The following is a 19514-nucleotide window of genomic DNA, read 5'->3' as shown; positions in this document are numbered from 1 at the left end:
TTATTTATTTAATTGAATTTAAATTTCCCAGCTGCTGTGGTGGGATTTGAATTCATTTCTCCAGCTCATTAGACCAGGTCCCTGGATTACTAGTCCAGTAACATAACCACTATGCTACCGTACCCGTAACACTTTGACAAAGAACAACAAAGAACAAAGAACAGTACAGCACAGAAACAGGCCATTCGGCCCTCCAAGCCTGCGCCGATCTTGATGCCTGCCTAAACTAAAACCTTCTGCACTTCCGGGGACCGTATCCCTCTATTCCCATCCTATTCATGTATTTGTCAAGATGCCTCTTAAACGTCGCTATCGTACCTGCTTCCACCACCTCCCCCGGCAGCAAGTTCCAGGCACTCACCACCCTCTGTGTAAAGAACTTGCCTCGCACATCCCCTCTAAACTTTGCCCCTCTCACCTTAAACCTATGTTGACATACTCTCCTGATGGGACAACAGCACATTATGTTAACAAAATAGATTTGGGGAGCAGTTTTGAAGCTTTTAAGCATCATTTAAACTCCTATGCCTTTGTAGTAGGTTCTGCAGTATACAGACTTTTAACGTGAAGATCTTAAAACTTTAAAAATTGCTGAAAAGCAGAGGTTTTAGAGACACACTGTAACATGATGGAAGGACTGGAAACTATGCTGTTATTTCTTACATTTATAACAAATGGTGTACACACAGATCAGCAAAAGAATGAAGCTGTCAGACAGACAATTGCTTTCTTTTCCAAAAAACATTTAGAGTTAGCTTCATGTAAAATAGTCACACAGTAATAATGTACCATTGGCTTTTGGCAACTTGCTTCCAATATTTCATGTCAGTTAAATTTGAATTTGCGGTACTACTGCTCCCTAGATGGACATGTTAATTAGAAATTAGGTTTCTTTTCAGTGAAACTTTCTTCATGAGTTTCATATAACTAGCAGGGTGTGGGGATCTATCTCCCTGTTCTCTATCAATTACCATTCAAATCAAACCTCAGGAGTTCTGACAGAACAGGTGGTGGTATCTCTCTCTTCAAGTGGGAAGGAGATACTTCCCACTCAGAACCTGTATACGGAATTGCATCTCCTTGGAAGATCCTGGATCATCTGTGCCAGCTCCTCACTGCATTGCTTCAGACAATGCAATGGGGTGTTCCAGTCAGGAGTTTTATCTGGAACATTTGGAAACTGGTGCAGCCGATCTTGCATTTTTCTGAATAGATTGGGAGACTTGTATAAGGTCATGACCCCAAAGTGTGAAAGCCCCAGCATGGCCACTAACCCACATGTTTCCAGGGGGCTCACAGGCACTGCTGATCTATCATGGCAGTCAGCTTCCATTTGATTTTCCGGTCAGTTTCGTACAAAAAGCTGATCAAAGACTTTTTCAACAACTCTGGTAGCCACAGACAGAAAGAAAAACACAGATAAATATTCAATAATTATATACTTCCCATTCCATCTTGTAATAATAAAACACATACTGTGTTCCAGTTTGTGACACATAAGCTTCATTTTTTTTTTAAAGAAAAACTTATTTCAAACTTTTATCCTTTTAAACTGTCAGAGCCATCAAGATTTTGGAAATGTCAGAACGCTCCAATTGAAGTTTGAGGTTTGTGAAGCTCACTGCATTTATTTAACAGTCCCTGGAGATTAATGTGTTGAAAATTCATTTGTTGTTCAAACCATTTGGCAACTGTCAGGAGCTGCTTATCACAAAAAGCCCGTCCAATAAATTGAATGCTTAGTGGCAATCCTCTTCCTGATAGAGCAGTAGGGACTGCTACAGCTGGCAAACCTGAAAAGCAAAATTAAGACTTTAACTAGCTGAAAACAAATCTGTTTTGTCCTCATAACACTTTATTTCTTTTTTTGTTGCCTTGTTTCGTGGCATTCCCTGATTGAGGCAGGCAGGGAAAAAACCTGTAACATAAGTAAGGATTGAACATGAAAAAAAAATCATTTGGTCCACCTGGCCCATACTGTCCCTGAAACGCACTCATCATATACAATCAGATCTACTGTAGATCCATTTAAACCAGAAGGTAGTGTAAAATTGATCAAGCAAAGCTCAGGAATATCTACCTAAACCTCAATGTTACTCTTCCCTAACTGTTTTCTTTCTTTGGGGTAATATCAATGAAGTCCCAAGATCTCAGGTATCATGGATATCCACAAGCCCCGATATTTACAGAGAGGGTGCGGGGATGGCAGAAATGGCCGAATAACCCGACAAGACTGGGGGTGTAGAGGTCCTGCTGAACTTAACGGAGGGCTGGGGGGAGGTAGGTGACTGGGAGGCTGGGGGAAAGTCAGTGATTGGGGCAGCTAAGGTGGTGGATGAGGATGAGGGTCAGTGGTCGGGAGGGCTAATATTGGGGGACTGGGGTCTGCAGTGTTTTTAGGGGAGGGGAGTACAAAGAATCCTCCCTCTTTTTCCTATGCATCATTGATAAGGACATTTGAAATATTTTGCACAATGTTGGCACCTGCCTTCAAAAGGATGTTGATGTGTTGATGAGCGTTCTCAAGGACAATTCTGAGATGGTGTCATTCTACCCAATGAACTGATGCTGTCAGGGTAAAAAATACTCCCACACCCCCAACCCCTGCCCCCCCACAACGGAAACTATGGGGGGGGGGGGGAGGGAGGGTTAAAGAGTTAAATACGGGGGCAATTGGGATCCTGAATGAACATTTGCTGCTGCTGCAATGGTTTCCCAGGGTTCCCCATCACCCCCACAGCCCAGCCTTCCCGAACACCTCCACAGACCATCCTTCCCCATCACCCCCACAGCCCAGCCTTCCCCATCACCCCCACAGCCCAGCCTTCCCCATCACCCCCACAGCCCAGCCTTCCCCATCACCCCCACAGCCCAGCCTTCCCCATCACCCCCACAGCCCAGCCTTCCCCATCACCCCCACAGCCCAGCCTTCCCCATAACCCCCACAGCCCAGCCTTCCCGAGCACTTCCACAGACCAGCCTTCCCCATCACCCCCACAGACCAGCCTTCCCCATCACCCCCACAGCCCAGCCTTCCCCATCACCCCCACAGCCCAGCCTTCCCGATCGCTAACCCTCCCCATTTTTGTGTGCGAGTGTTGCTGGCAAAACCAGTGTTAATTGCCCATCCAGAATTGCCCTTGAGAAGCTGGTAGTTTGCTGCCTTCTTGAACCGCTGCAATCCATGTAGTGTATGTCTAGGATTTTGATAGCGACAGTGAAGGAACAGCGACATATTTTCAAGTCAGAATGATGTGTGGCTTAGAGGGGAACTTGCAGGTGCTGGTGTTCTGTTACTGCCTAAGGAGTCTTGATGAGTTGGTGCAGTGCATCTTGTAGATGGTACACACTGTTGCCACTATATGTTAGTGCTGAAGGGAGTGAATGTTTAAAGCGGTGGATGGGGTGCCAATCAATTGGGCTGCTTTGTCAGGACTGTCAAGCTTCTTGAGTGTTGCTGGAGCTGCACCCATCCACTCCTGCTTTGTGCCTTGTAGATGGTGGACAGGCACTGGGTAGTCAGGAGGTGAGTTACTCGCCACAGAATTCCCAGCCTCTGACCTGCTCCTGTAGCCACAGTATTTATATGGCTGGTCCAGTTCAGTTTCTGGTCAATGGTAACCTCCAGGACGTTGATAGTGGGGGATTTAGCGATGGTAATGCCATTGAACATCAGGGGGAGATGGTTAGATTCTCTCTTATTGGAGACGATCATTGCCTGGCACTTGTGTGGCACGTATGTTCCTTGCCATTTATCAGCCCATGCCTGGATGTTGTCCGAGTCTTGCATATGGACATGGGCTGCTTCAGTATCTGAGGTGTCATGACTGGTGCTGAACATTGTGCAATCATCAGGAAACATCCCCACTTCTGACCTTATGATGGAGGGAAGATGATTGATGAAGCAGCTGAAGATGGTTAGGCCTAGGATGCTACCCTGAAGAACTCCTGCACTGATGTCCTGAGACTGAGATGATTGAACCCCAACAACCACAATCATCTTCCTTTGTGCTAGGTATGACTCCAACCATTGGAGAGTTTTCCCCCCGATTCCCATTGACTCCAATTTCGCTAGGGCTCCTTAATGCCATACTCGGTCAAGTGCTGCCTTGATGTCAAGGGCAGTCACTCTCACCTCACCTCTGGAGTTCAGCTCTTTTGTCCATGTTTGGATAAAGGCTGTCATGAGGTCAGGAACTGAGTGGCGTTGGCCGAACCCAAACTGAGCGTCACTGAGCAGGTTGTGCCGAGCAAGTTTCGCTTGATAGCAGTATCGACGACCCCTTCTATCAATTTGCTGATGATCGAGAGTAGACTGATGTGCTGGTAATTGGCTAGGTGGAATTTGTCCTGCTTTTTGTGTGCAGGACATACTAGGGCAATTTTCCACGTTGCCGGGTAGAGACCAGCATTGTAGGATTGTAGTAACAATCCATCTGTGGCTTGACATTTGGTACCACCTCCTTCCAGCCATGCTGAATTGACTACCTATGGAGATGGTGCTGTGTAGCATCACAGGCGAGCATCATTCCCCCAAACACCGCTTGCAGCATCACCTCCACAGTGGATTGGGGGCTGTGCTGCACAGCGTCTACCTGAAGACCCTTGTCTGCACCATGGGCTTACTTTTTTGTTCATTACCTGTCTTTCCTGGGTCTCCTGTCCCTTCAGTCTGCTAAAGGGTTGAAATCCCTTTTTAGGCTTTCCAAAAGGCTTTTAGAATTTTTAGCCCCTTTTGGGACATTCCCTGCTAAATTGTCCATGTCACTTTAAATTAAATTTGAGTAATTATTTGCTCCTATTCTGCTGGTGCGCTCCCTAAAACCTGTTCAATTCTATAACTGAAATTATGCTAATATACTGACTGTGGAAAACTGGGTACAAAAATCACAGTTACAGTAGGTACAAAAACCATCAATAGCCATTCCAGTCCAAATTACACCAATAATGGAATATCTAGGCTACAGTGCCGTAAGCAATTTTCCTTTGATGGCAGAGTTTTTTTCTTTAATGGAGAGCTAGCAAAAGAAGAATGAAATGCTTGATGATTTTACTAGTAAAATATATAAAGTAATTCATGAAAAGTACGATGAAAATTTTAAAAAAAATCACAACTCCAAGTAAAGCTGTCTGGTATGTAAAGTGCCATGCATACCTGCTAGGTTTACAGACTGGGTAAAAATATCCTCTTGGGTAGACCTTGTCCTGTTATCTTCTTTGATAAACTCAAGATATGTGGAGGCATCATTTAGAGTTGTGGGTGTAAGAAGGACGTCAATGCCAGATCCAAAAATCTTCAGAAAATCATTGGCAATGAGACGCCTCACTTTCTGGGCTTTTACAAAAAAGTGATCATAATTCCTGAGAGAATTCAACAGGGTAAAAAAAAGTATTCACATTAGAAAGAAACGACAAAGAAAGAAAAGACAAAGACAGTGTTTCAACACCAAGATGAAAATATTTTAAAGGGGCAGTAGCCTAGGTGATTCCTCCCTCCCACCCTCATGAATAACTGCAAAGCTGAGTTGTATGCAGAAACTGAACAAATTAATATTTTTATTTCAAAACCTGAGTGAAATATTTGCATGTATATAGCACGTCATCATGCCTCTCCAAATGCCTCAGAGTGCTACATGTATGCATTACTTCAAGATAATCGGTTTTAGGTGGTGGTGGTTGAGGGAGAAATTTTAATCAGAACACTAGGAGAACGCCCTACTCTTCTTACATAATTCCATGGGATCTTTACCACGTACCATAACAACCAGTCGAATATCTCAGCCGAAGGACAGCACCTCCAGCAAGAGGGTAGATCCTCAGTATTGCATTGTAGTGTCAGTTTAAATTATGTGCTCACTATCTTACGATTCAGAGGTGAGAGTTCTACCAGCTGAGACAAGCTAACATGCAAATCAGAAGCACATATCTAATTAACACCACTAATGGATTAAAATCGCAGTATTTTGTCAATACATTAAAGATTATCTGGAATGCGCCTGACCCACCTAATATGAGATTATAACTGGTGATGTTAGTAAACTGCCAGCATGTAAGCTGGTTAGAAGCTGCCTTACTGTTTTAAAAGGAAGTAATTTCCTGCCAAGATTCTTCCTCGGACTACATCATTGAATCCTTCATGTCTGGTTGCTGCATACATGGCTTCTGTGGAACTTTCTATTTCACTGTGGTGCCCTTTAAATAAAAATATTTGAAATCAGGAGCAGAAGAGAATGCTGGAGTCTACCATTGCACACTGCGGACATTTAACATGCTAAGTTCCAAGAACATCTCCAGCAGTGATGGGCGGCACAGTGGCGCAGTGGTTAGCACTGCAGCCTCACAGCTCCAGGGACCCGGGTTCAATTCTGGGTACTGCCTGTGTGGAGTTTGCAAGTTCTCCCTGTGTCTGCGTGGGTTTCCTCCGGGTGCTCCGGTTTCCTCCCACATGCCAAAGACTTGCAGGTTGATAGGTTAATTGGCCATTATAAATTGCCCCTAGTATAGGTAGGTGGTAGGGAAATATAGGGACAGGTGGGGATGTGGTAGGAATATGGGATTAGTGTAGGATTAGTATAAATGGGTGGTTGATGGTCGGCACAGACTCGGTGGGCCGAAGGGCCTGTTTCAGTGCTGTATCTCTAAACTAAACAGTTTGTAAGCATTAAGCATGCTTTTTTCTGTTTAAGCAGACAGATGAGATATGGCAACAGTATAAATGTCACGAGAACAGAAAGTACCAGAAATACTAAGCAGGTCTGGCAGCATCTGTGCTGATGCTGCCAGAACTGCTGAGTATTTCTGGCACTTTCTGTTCTCATTTCAGAGTTCCAGCATCTGCAGCATTTTGCTCTTATTTTAGTATAAATGTCACAACTGGACAAGGAGCACTCGTCTATTACATAAAAAAGTGAAAATTTAAAAAACTAACTGGTAACAGAGTTTCACCTCACCATTGGCAACTGTGCCTTCAGATGTCTAAGCCCTGGGATTTTCTCCCCAAACCTCTTTGCCTCTCCATCTCACTCCTCCTTTAAGATGTTGCATAAAACCTACCTCTTTGAACAAGCTTTTGGTCACCTGCCACAATGTCTCCTTCTTTGGCTCTGTGTCAATTTTTGTTTATCTTCCTGTCCCCGTAAACTGCCCTGTAAATAGCTGAAGGGCGCCTTCGAAATGCGTAGGGGAATAACCGTTTAAACTATCTGGAATGTTTTCCAAATGGAGTTTTAACTGAAAAGTTGTCCACTAAATGTGGAGGTCATTTGTAGAACTGGAGTTGCTGGAAAGTTGGTTAATTCAAACCATCAAACCATAAGGTTTGTAGCAATCTCTCAATCAGATTATAAAACTTATAAATTAATTACACAATGAAAGCTTGTGTATACAAGCAAAATCTTCTTTATTATTGTTGAAAGGTATTTTGGAGACTCAAGCCCAGAGAATAGGGGTGACCTAAACATTTCAGTCTGCCTCATTCTGTGTGGGACCTCTGGTGAAAGATGAGGGTGTCAGGTGAGGGGTTGTAAAGTGGAGATGGCCTGTCTAGAAATCCATATTTCAGTGGCTCAAAGGGATTCCTAGACACTTACTTATTAATACAAATGGGAGCAAAATCTTCAGATACATATGTCATTCACACTGGTTAATTGTATGGAAAGAATTTTTCATTGAAATTAAAATATTAAAAAAGTTGGTTTCCAACACCTCCAGCAGATGTGGTTAGAAGAAAATTCTCTTTTCTTCAGTGAGAACTTTAACCTAGCAAGTGTAGAGAGATACTTTTTATAAGTACAAAGTATATTAAGAAAGAGATGAGAGGTTAGGCTGTTATAATAGAGATACGGGTGCCATTTAACAGTATAAGTATCTGAGATCAGCAATTTTTAGATTAGAGATACAGCACTAAAACAGGCCCTTCGGCCCACCGAGTCTGTGCCGAACATCAACCACCCATTTATACTAATCCTACACTAATCCCATATTCCTACCAAACATCCCCACCTGTCCCTATATTTCCCTACCACCTACCTATACTAGTGACAACTTATAATGGCCAATTTACCTATCAACCTGCAAGTCTTTTGGCTTGTGGGAGGAAACCGGAGCACCCGGAGAAAACCCACGCAGACACAGGGAGAACTTGCAAACTCCACACAGGCCCGGAATCGAACCCGGGTCCCTGGAGCTGTGAGGCTGCGGTGCTAACCACTGCGCCACTGTGCCGCTTTGGTATTGTTGTTTGTGCAGAAGCTGGGGTCAGCTGAAAGTGGAACTAAGTCTGTCTGAGTGGAAAAGGTAATCCTGCCACCAAAAGGGATATCACTGACTTGATGCTCCAGAAGCTAAGACTTGTGTCTCAGAGAAAGAAGAAAGATCAACTCAGCCACGCTAATTGTAAGGACAAAGTTGTATAAACTCTGGAACATTACTAATCATACACATAGATTTGTTATCTGATGCTAATTTCTCTGCTATCTAGAGATTTAACTCTAAACTAATCTCACCAATTGTAGTAATATCAGAATCTGATCGCTGCTATCTGTTAGTGTTAATTTACTGTGACGCACTGAATTGCCGATGAAAACTCTGCCACTCATATTGTTAAGGAACTCTGTCCATTAATTGTTGCTATTTGAACTGCTAGCTAACTTTGACAACATCTATTTGCATTAATTAAGTGTCTATGAAGGTGCTTCCATTATTAATATTTTTTGAGGACTCATGTTTAAAAGTTTGTGAAAGTTGGTTCATTTGAAAAACTGAGGAGATGATGGGATTTGTTTTTTTTGAAAAAGGTTACTGGAAGGACACTTTAGATTCTTTTTTACTGGAAGAGACAATGAAGTGCTAAATAAACATAAGGAGCCTTGCTGGCTATTGGGGTTGTTTACAGAGAAGTAATTTATTTTATTCGTTCCTGGGATGTGGGCATCGCTGGCTAGGCCAGCATTTATTGCTCATCCCTAATTGGCCTTGAGAAAGTGGTGGTGAGATGCCTTCTTGAACCGCTGCAGTCCATGTGGGATAGGTACACCAACAGTGCTCTTAGGAAGGGAATTCCAGGATTTTGACCAGGCAACAGTGAAGGAACGGCAATATAATTTCAAGTCAGGATGGTGTGTGGCTTGGAGGGGAACTTGCACGTGGTGGTGTTCCCATGCATCTGCTGCCTTCTAGGTGGAACGGGTCACGGGTTTATAGTTGTCAGGCTCTGATTTGGGCTTGAACTGTTTGAATGCTCAGTTGGTGTGTAGCCTGCTAATAGAGAAGCCACCCAACTTATCCTTTTCCACCTGTTTTGAAAAATCTACTGAGAATCCAGTCTGATAGCTGAAATGACTGATGCATTAATTCTACCAAAACTCCTGCAAGACTACTTGATGTCACCCGAACAGAACAGTTCCAGAAAGATCCCAGTGACAGCTGTCTGTGTGTACCTGGAAGCTGGACCAAGGGCCATCTGGAATCTTCCATATCTTATCCTTTTTCTTCAAGAATTCACAATAACTTGGCCAAAGTATTATTTTTTAATAAGTTGATGTCTGCAGAGCCAGTTTTTTCATTTTTTTTTTAACCGGTGTGTGTGTGTGTGTGTGTGTGTTAGGTTATTTTAGAAGGCAGACATTTATTGTTTTTTTGTTTTTTAGATACAGCACTGAAACAGGCCCTTCGGCCCACCGAGTCTGTGCCGACCAACAACCACCCATTTATTCTAACCCAGCAGTAATCCCATATTCCCTATCACCTACCTACACTAGGGGCAATTTACAATGGCCAATTTACCTATCAACCTGCAAGTCTTTGGCTGTGGGAGGAAACCGGAGTACCCGGCGAAAACACACGCGGTCACAGGGAGAACTTGCAAACTCTGCACAGGCAGTACCCAGAACTGAACCCGGGTCCCTGGAGCTGTGAGGCTGCGGTGCTAACCACTGCGCCGCCCCATTTATAACTTTCATATTTCAAACTATGCGTTAATAAGCTTTGCATCTTTATTGAATAAGTCTTGTTTTATAATAAATCAACAATTTGGTTATTTATTAAAGAAACCTGGTTATTCTGAAACTAATATTGGCCGTATAGGTAACTGGGTAAAACATTTATAAATATGTTGTGACCAGTGGAACTAGAGAAAGACAGTGCATTCTTCCAACCTCGGTCACAACAATAGGAAGAAAGAATGAAGAAAGAAGATAGATCTGCATTTATGCAACATCTTTCACAATCTCAGGATGTGCCAAAGTGCTTCACAACTAATGAATCACTCCTGAAATGCACTGCTGTAATGTAGGAAATGTGTCAGCCAATTTGCACACAAACAGCAATATGATAATGACCAGGTAATCTGTTTTAATTATTTTGGTTGAGGGATAAATATTGGCCAGGACACTGGCAAGAACTCCCTTAATCTTCTTTGAAATAGCTTTATGGGATTGTTTACATTTATCTGACAGGGCAGATGGGGTCTCGGTTTAATGTCTCACCGAAAAAGGGGTACCTCCAACAGTGCAACAGACCCTCGGTATTGGAGTGTCAGCCTAGTTTTGTGTTCAAGTCTCTGAAGTGAGACCTGAACCCACAATCTTTTGAGTCAGAGGCTACAGTGCTATCCACTGAGCTAAGGGTCACTTTAAGTTGTGATTTGTATTCCATAAAGAGTTGTTTGTGCAAGACTTGTCTGCCTTGCTGGGATGATATCCTCAAAGTTAATCTGAACATTATTGTCAAGCAATTCAGCAAGCTGACGCAGGCACCATTCACTCCTAGGTCTAAATTCAGTGGCAAAACGTCAGATGGTCCCTTACTGCGGAGTTAAAGAGAAATATTGATGATTGATCTGGTTCCTTGGTATATATTTGTTGGGATATGGAAACCAAGTGTTCTTACAGTATCTCAGGCTTAATCTGAGCGAATTGAATATCTTCCAATGTCAGAATATGAAAAATTACAAGATGCTCGGCAAAACTGTAAGTGTTTAGTAAAGAACTTGCATTTATATAGCACCTTTCACATCCTCAGAACATTCCAAAGTGCTTTACAGTCAATGAATTACAATACTCCGTATTCGTTAAGGGGATGAAAAGATAGTGAGGCAGAATTTTTAGTTACCAGCTAACATAACTCCTTATCTTTGACCTTTACTAAATTTCATTGATGCAAGGAATAAAATCAGACTGCAGTATTTGAAGGTGCTGGCTCGCCAATTAGAGGTGGAACCAGAATTCAATGGAATTTGGGGAGTTCAACTTGTAGCCAGGATGACCACCATCCAGTCACACATCATTTGGTGGGTTGTGATGTTCACCATGCACTTATGGGCAGCTCCTGGTATCTACTCTCTGTCTAATACCTGTATCTGCGTTTGTCTGGGCGACGGTTTAAAAAGGAGTTTGGAGTTGAATTAGCTCCAGGAAGACATACCTGGCAATGGGAGGTTGAAAACATGTGACTGAACCAGACACGTCCACAGTAATCCACTGATGATTGATTAACCAACCTCATCAATGGGTTTGCAGGGGCACTGGGATTCATATTCAGCTTCATCTGCCTCAAGTTTACCGCTTATATGCCTCAAGCAAGTATTTTTTTGGGCTAAAGTGGGTGGTGGGGGGGGGGGGGTGAACCTGGAGTTTCTGGAAAGTTCATTCTAATAGTTTACTATGACCATCTATTGTAGGGACATTTTGAAATTGGTTCCTGGGACATCATGACGAGTTTAGGAACTCCAGCTAGAATCAGGTAGTCAATAAAGAGTTGTTAGTGCTTGACTTGTCAGCCAACTGATCACTCGATTCCACTAATCTCTGTACTAAGTAAGCAAAAATTCACACAGCCATTGCAAACTGAACATAGAAGGACAGACTGAAGGCTGAGCCCATCAGTCTCTTAGTCTATGCTCAGTTTTGTAAGTGCATTTTTGTCATTTCATCACATCTTGCAAGACTGCTTTTACTTCCTTATTTTTCAGTATTTTGCTAGCATCTTTTTAAACACTGAGCTGTTTTTGTATGCTTTACTGGCTCAGGCTGAGTCAATTATGATGCTCCCTAGGTCACTCAGTGAGTTTATCCAGTCTATAGATGAACCAGAGACCACGAAGGTTTCAGGTTTGATGCTGAGTCTGAAATGGAAAGATATGGAATAAAAATGATATGGAAAGAAAGGGAGAAATATGGAGGGGAAAAGTATTTTATAGCAACAAATTGAAAGTTTTTTGGCATGATGTTCTGGCCATCATGGCGTGGAGCATCTTGATGGGCCCGCTGGTCTTCTCCAGCTGATCAATTTTGTATGTTTCTAAAATTGAATAGTGAAGCCACCCCCATCCAGATTCATAAAACTGGCAGAAATATAGTTGGTTTCTCCACAGGGGACGGGTGTGTTTGGTAGACACAAGCATGAATCACAGTGTCTTGAGCTTCTATGGCACCAAACTGGACTTGACTTAGTTCATGCCATGATTTTGCCAGTTGTTAACTGGCTCAAACCCAATGGATATTCTCAGTTGGAGTTTCCTAAATAATTTTTAAGTCATTTTAAATACATCTCAACATTGCTGTGAAGTTATAATTGATTATCTATTAGATAGTAGTTCTTAATTCAGCACATGTATAGTAACTATTGCCTAACTGAGGTTACAGATTGAGTGAATTTGTCTTTATCTACATTGTGGCTCCTACCATATTCTAGTCCATCGAAGCGTGCCATGTTTGATGCTACTTCTGTTGTGCATAGGACATGATAGCACACAATTGAGTACTGGGTATGAGGTAGGGAGACTTCAACAACTCTGGCACCTGCATTTTCAAATAGGTCAGCAGCCTTTGTCCAGTTTTCCACTGCTTCACTGGACAGTCCAGGGGCATGACATTCCTTTCAAAACAAGCAAGAAGGGTGTTGATTAAATGCAGCAGAAATGAAATATCTGATTCCCCATTTCAAATTAATAGGTAATAGTTTTGTGACAAATTTATAACTAACATTTTTAAGTATAAAGGACCAAATGCGAGAATTTATTTTTAAGCTTTCATGAATAGATGATGCACTAAAGAGGGTTTGAAGGACTTTAGAAGGATACTGATCCTTAATCTAAATTGTAAAACCCATTTTCAAAGCCTTTTTTTTAGTTTGGGGGGAGGGGGGGAATTCTCTTTTCCAGTCTTATGAGAGAACGGATCCTGGTGCCTGTCCTTCCAATTTCTTCTCTAATGCAGGTGGGAGGGTCTATCATTAGGCCCCAGTTGAGCATCTCCCACAAGCAGCCTCTTTCAGAAGGCCAGAAGTGACCATCAAATGTAGAGCAGAAGCACACCTTATCAAAATAAACTGGGCCAGGATTGATTTAGTAGACCAGACATCTATTAGTGTCAGAGTTCTATAATGAACCCTGATTCAGCATGACACACCCATCCTTTCATATCCACCAGCATGGCAGCATATACACACACCCATCCCCAACACGACATATATCCATCAGCAAAGTGGTATATACCCAACAATATCTAACATAGCATAACATATCCATCAGCAAAGTGGTATATGCCCACCAATATCTAACATAGCATAACATTTCCACCAGCACAGTGGTATATGCCCACCCATCCCAACACGTTATAGACCCACTCATCCCAACATGGCATAACAGTCCCGCCAGCACAGTGGTTACCCACCAATCCCCAACAGGGCATAACATACCCACCAGCACAGTGTAGAAACCCACCAATCTCCAACATGGCATTATAGACCCACTGGTATAGTAGTATAGACCCATCTAACCCCTACACAGCATTGCATACCCACTAGTACAACAGTACACACACACCCAGTACAACCTCAATGAAGCCTTACACCACCTTCAAGCATCAAATAACCCTTACACACCACATCCTGACACTGAGTACTAGAGTACTTTGATAGTGTGATCCTACTGTTAATCAGTAGTGTGTGCAAATGACAAAGCATAGTTAATAAAACCATCTGAACTACCGAATATATTGGACAAATAAACAAAGATAAGAAACAAAATGCACAGTCTCTATCGCTATTTTTAAAATGGTATTAGAAAACCTTCCCTACTTCAGAATTACAGCATTGATTTCAATATAACCACAAATAATGGCAAACAAACATACTGCCATTCATTCCCAACATAATGCAACGTAAATTGCATGTGCACCAACTTTCTGTCAACAGAACAAGTTCTACTTCTATCTCAGTAAAGTTAATATGGAACATAATCTGAATTATTATTTTCTTTTAACAAGACGAGAGGGAGATTTGTCAAAAAAATTAATAAATTCTAAAACCAGTTAACAACTTGCATTTATATAGTGCCTTTAATGTAATAAAACATCCCAAGGCACTTCACAGGAGCATTATAAGCAAAATTAGACACTGAGTTACATAAGGCAATATTAGGGCAGATGACCAAAAGAGGTTAATTTTAAGGAATGTCTTAAAGGAAGAAACAGAGGTAGAGAGGCGGAGAGGTTTAGGGAGGGAATTCCAGATCTTAGTGCCCAGGCGGCTGAAAGCATGGCCACCAATGTAGAGCAATTAAAATTGGCGATGCTCAAGAGGCCAGAATGAGATGAGTATAGATATCTCGGAGGGTTGTAGTGCGAGAGGGGATTACAGTGATAGGGAGAGGTGAGGCTATGGAGGGATTTGAAAACAAGGATGAGAATTTTAAAACCAAGGTGTGAGTAAGGAAATGGGCAGCAGGGTTTTGGATGACCTCACGTTTACAGAGGGTAGAATGTGGGAGGCCAGCCAGGAGTGCATTGGACTAGCCAAGTCTAGAGGTATCAAAGGCACAAATGAGGGTTTCAGCAACAGATTAGCTGAGACAGGGGTGGAGTCAGTCGATGTTACGGAGGTGGAAATAGGCGGTCTTAGGGGTGGTGCAGATATGTGGTCGGAAGTTCATCTCGGGGTCAAATATAACACTAAGGTTGTGAACAGACTGGTGCAGTCTCAGATTGTTGCCAGGAAGAGGGATGGAGTTGGTTTCAGTCTTCCCAATATTTAATTGGAGGACATAACTGCTCATCCAGTACTGAACCATAGAATCATTGAAAAGTTACAGCACAGAAAGAGGCTATTTAAGCCCATTGTGTCTGCACCAGCTGAAAAAAGCAGCCACCATTCTAATCCCACCTTCCAGCACCTGGTTTGTAGCCTTGCAGGTTACAGCACTTCAGGTGCAGGTCCAGGTACCTTTTACTGGATCTCAGATAAGCAGTCTAATTATTTAGCAACAATGGAGAAGTTGAGAGACGTGATGCTGAGACAGAGCAGGGTGTCGTCAGTGTACACGTGAAAACGAACACTGTGCTTTTGGATGATGTCGTCGAGGGGCAGCATATAGAAAAAGAGGGGGCTAAGGACACCAAAGGTTACAGTTTGAGAGTGGGAAGAGAAGCCATTGGGGGAGGCGGTGGTGCAGTAGTAGTGTCACTAGACTAGTAACCAAAGCCCCAGGCTAATGCGCTGGGGACTTGGGTTCAAGTCCCATCACGGCAGATGGTGAAATTTGAATTCAATTAATAAAAAAATCTGGAATAAAAAGCTAGTTTACTGGTAATCATGAAACCATTGTCGCTTGTTGTAAAAACCCATCTGGTTCACTAATGTCCTTTAGCGAAGGAAATCTGCCTAATCCTCACCTGGTCTGGCCTACATGTGATGCCAGACCCACAGCAATGTGGTTGACTCTTAAATGCCCACTCAGTTCAAGGGCAATTAGGCATGGGCAATAAATGCTGGCCTAGCCAGCGATGCCACACCCCATGAATGAATAACAAAAAAGTGATACTCTGGGTCTGATTATATGGATAAAAATGGAACCAGCTGAGTGCAGTTCCACCCAGCTGGACGACAGTGGAGAGGTGGTGAAGGTGGATGGTGCGGTCATCCATGTCAAAGACTGCAGACGATGACAACAACAACAACTTATATTTATATAGCACCTTTAACGTAATAAAACATCCCAAGGCGCTTCACAGGAGAACTATAAAACAAAATATGACCCTGAGCCACATAGGAGATATGAGGTCAGATAACCAAAAGCTTGGTCAAAGAGGTAGGTTGCAAGGAGTGTCTTAAAGGTGGAGAGGCATAGAGAGGATATTTCAGATCTTAGGGCCTAGGCAACTGAAGATGCAGACACCTATAGTGGAACAATTAAAATTGGGGATGTACAAGAGGCCATTGGGGCTGGAGGTGATTACAGAGATAGGGAGGGGCGAGGCCATGGAGGGATTTGAAAACAAAGATAAGAATTTTAAAATCAAGACATTGCTTGACTGGGAACCAACAGCGAGCGTGAGATACAGGTACAAATATGTAAACAGAATATGGAAAGATGTAGGAGCAACAGGGCGGTGGTGATAGGAGATTTTAATTTTCCCAACATTGACTGGGATTCACTTAGTGTTAGAGGTCTAGATGGAGCAGAATTTGTAAGGAGCATCCAGGAGGGTTTTCTAGAGCAGTATGTAAATAGTCCAACTCGGGAAGGGGCCATACTGGACCTGGTGTTGGGGAATGAGCCCGGCCAGGTGGTTGAAGTTTCAGTAGGGGACTACTTTGGGAATAGTGATCACAATTCCGTAAGTTTTAGAATACTCATGAACAAAGACGAGAGTGGTCCTAAAGGAAGAGTGCTAAATTGGGGGAAGGCCAACTATACCAAAATTCGGCAGGAGCTGGGGAATGTAGATTGGGAGCAGCTGTTTGAAGGTAAATCCACATTTGATATGTGGGAGGCTTTTAAAGAGAGGTTGATTAGCGTGCAGGAGAGACATGTTCCTGTGAAAATGAGGGATAGAAATGGCAAGATTAGGGAACCATGGATGACAGGTGAAATTGTGAGACTAGCTAAGAGGAAAAAGGAAGCATACATAAGGTCTTGGTGGCTGAAGAAATACGAAGCTTTGAAAGAATATTGGGAATGTAGGACCAATCTGAAACGAGGAATTAAGAGGGCTAAAAGGGGTCATGAAATATCTTTAGCAAACAGGGTTAAGGAAAATCCCAAAGCCTTTTATTCATATATAAGGAGCAAGAGGGTAACTAGAGAAAGGATTGGCCCACTCAAGGACAAAGGAGGAAAGTTATGCGTGGAGTCAGAGAAAATGGGTGAGATTCTAAACGAGTACTTTGCATCGGTATTCACCAAGGAGAGGGACATGAAGGATGTTCAGGTTAGGGACAGATGTTTGATTACTCTAGGTCAAGTCGGCATAAGGAGGGAGGAAGTGTTGGGTATTCTAAAAGGCATTAAGTCGGACAAGTCCCCAGGTCCGGATGGGATCTGATTAGATTAGAGATACAGCACTGAAACTATCCCAGGTTACTGAGGGAAGCGAGAGAGGAAATAGCTGTGGCCTTAACAGATATCTTTGCAGCATCCTTAAACACGGGTGAGGTCCCGGAGGACTGGAGAATTGCTAATGTTGTCCCCTTGTTTAAGAAGGGTAGCAGGGATAATCCAGGTAATTATAGAACGGTGAGCCTGACGTCAGTGGTAGGGAAGCTGCTGGAGAAGATACTGAGGGATAGGATCTATTCCCATTTGGAAGAAAATGGGCTTATCAGTGATAGGCAACATGGTTTTGTGCAGGGAAGGTCATGCCTTACCAACTTAATAGAATTCTTTGAGGAAGTGACAAAGTTGATTGATGAGGGAAGGGTAGATGTCATATACATGGACTTCAGTAAGGCGTTTGATAAGGTTCCCCATGGTAGGCTGATGGAGAAAGTGAAGTCGCATGGGGTCCAGGGTGTACTAGCTAGATGGATAAAGAACTGGCTGGGCAACAGGAGACAGAGAGTAGCAGTGGAAGGGAGTTTCTCAAAATGGAGACGTGTGACCAGTGGTGTTCCACAGGGATCCGTGCTGGGACCACTGTTGTTTGTGATATACATAAATGATTTGGAGGAAAGTATAGGTGGTCTGATTAGCAAGTTTGCAGACGACACTAAGATTGGTGGAGTAGCAGATAGTGAAGGGGACTGTCAGAGAATACAGCAGAATATAGATAGATTGGAGAGTTGGGCAGAGGAATGGCAGATGGAGTTCAATCAGGGCAAATGCGAGGTGATGCATTTTGGAAGATCCAATTCAAGAGTGAACTATACAGTAAATGGAAAAGTCCTGGGGAAAATTAATGTACAGAGAGATTTGGGTGTTCAGGTCCATTGTTCCCTGAAGGTGGCAACGCAAGTCAATAGAGTGGTCAAGAAGGCATACGGCATGCTTTCCTTCATCGGACGGGGTATTGAGTACAAGGGTTGGCAGGTCATGTTACAGTTGTATAAGACTTTGGTTCGGCCACATTTGGAATACTGCGTGCAGTTCTGGTCGCCACATTACCAAAAGGATGTAGATGCTTTGGAGAGGGTGCAGAGGAGGTTCACCAGGATGTTGCCAGTTATGGAGGGCGCTAGCTATGAAGAGAGGTTGAGTAGATTAGGATTATTTTCATTAGAAAGACGGAGGTTGAGGGGGGACCTGATTGAGGTGTACTAAATCATGAGAGGTATAGACAGGGTGGATAGCAAGAAGCTTTTTCCCAGAGTGGGGGATTCAATTACTAGGGGTCACGAGTTCAAAGTGAGAGGGCAAAAATTTAGGGGGGATATGCGTGGAAAGTTCTTTACGCAGAGGGTGGTGGATGCCTGGAACGCGTTGCCAGCAGAGCTGGTAGACGCGGGCACGATAGCGTCTTTTAAGATGGATCTAGACAGATACATGAATGGGCAGGAAGTAAAGAGATACAGACCCTTAGAAAATAGGCGGCATGTTTAGATAGAGGATCTGGATCGGCGCAGGCTTGGAGGGCCGAAGGGCCTGTTCCTGTGCTGTAATTTTCTTTGTTCAGTGTAGGTCAGCAGGCATAGGGGTGACAGGTGAATCGGACTTACTGCGAGTTAAGGCACGGGCAGCAGTTTCTTTTATGCCCTCAAGTTTACGGAGAGTAGAATATGGGAGACCAGCCATAAGTGCATTGGAATAGTCAAGTCTAGGTAATGAAGATATGAATGAGGGTTTCAGCAGCAGATGAGCTGAGTCAGGGATCAAGTTGGGCTATGTTATGGAGATGGAAATAGGCAGTCTTAGTGATGGCACCAATATGAGGTCAGAAGCTCAACTCGGGGTCAAATGTGACGTCAAAGTTGCGAACAGACTGGCTTAATCATAGACTGTTGCCAGGGAGAGGGATGGAGTTGGTAGCTAGGGAACAGAGTTTGGAGCGGGGATTAAAAACTATGGCTTCAGTTTTCCCAATATTTAATTGTGGAGGAAATTTCTGCTCATCCAGATGGTTTACCCTTGTCACTGTCACACAGCATGTCACTTGTGACTTTGATGAGAGCCATTTTGGTACTCTGGTGGGGCGGAAACCTGACTGGAGGAACAAACAACAAACCGATGGCTGAGATCTTGTTAACAAGATGTTACCTGCAAGCTGGAGCGGTAGCTGGCGGACCTGGGAGGAGACTGATCC

General features: G+C 43.2%; 1 protein-coding gene across 4 annotated transcripts in view; it reads right to left on the bottom strand.

The window, feature by feature from the left end:
* Positions 1-374: 374 nt before the first annotated feature.
* The window catches only part of qrsl1 (glutaminyl-tRNA amidotransferase subunit QRSL1), a 73291-nt gene continuing 54151 nt past the window's right edge, over positions 375-19514 (bottom strand). For 3 of the 4 annotated variants that reach the window (XM_068019195.1, XM_068019187.1, XM_068019203.1), the window contains 4 exons: positions 12681-12873; positions 6075-6192; positions 5156-5361; positions 376-1793 (listed from right to left, as the gene is read on the bottom strand). In XM_068019195.1, the coding sequence (XP_067875296.1) occupies positions 1582-1793; positions 5156-5361; positions 6075-6192; positions 12681-12873 (729 nt within the window). In that variant the 3' untranslated portion in view covers positions 376-1581. Of the gene's footprint in view, positions 1794-5155; positions 5362-6074; positions 6193-12680; positions 12874-19514 lie in introns of all 4 variants that reach the window. The other variant, XM_068019210.1, reaches the window with a different exon arrangement.

The sequence above is a fragment of the Heterodontus francisci genome, chromosome 3 (assembly GCF_036365525.1).
Source record: "Heterodontus francisci isolate sHetFra1 chromosome 3, sHetFra1.hap1, whole genome shotgun sequence".
Lineage (NCBI taxonomy): Eukaryota > Metazoa > Chordata > Chondrichthyes > Heterodontiformes > Heterodontidae > Heterodontus > Heterodontus francisci.
The sequence above is the reverse complement of the archived record's forward strand: the minus strand, read 5'-3'. Positions and strand labels throughout refer to the sequence as shown.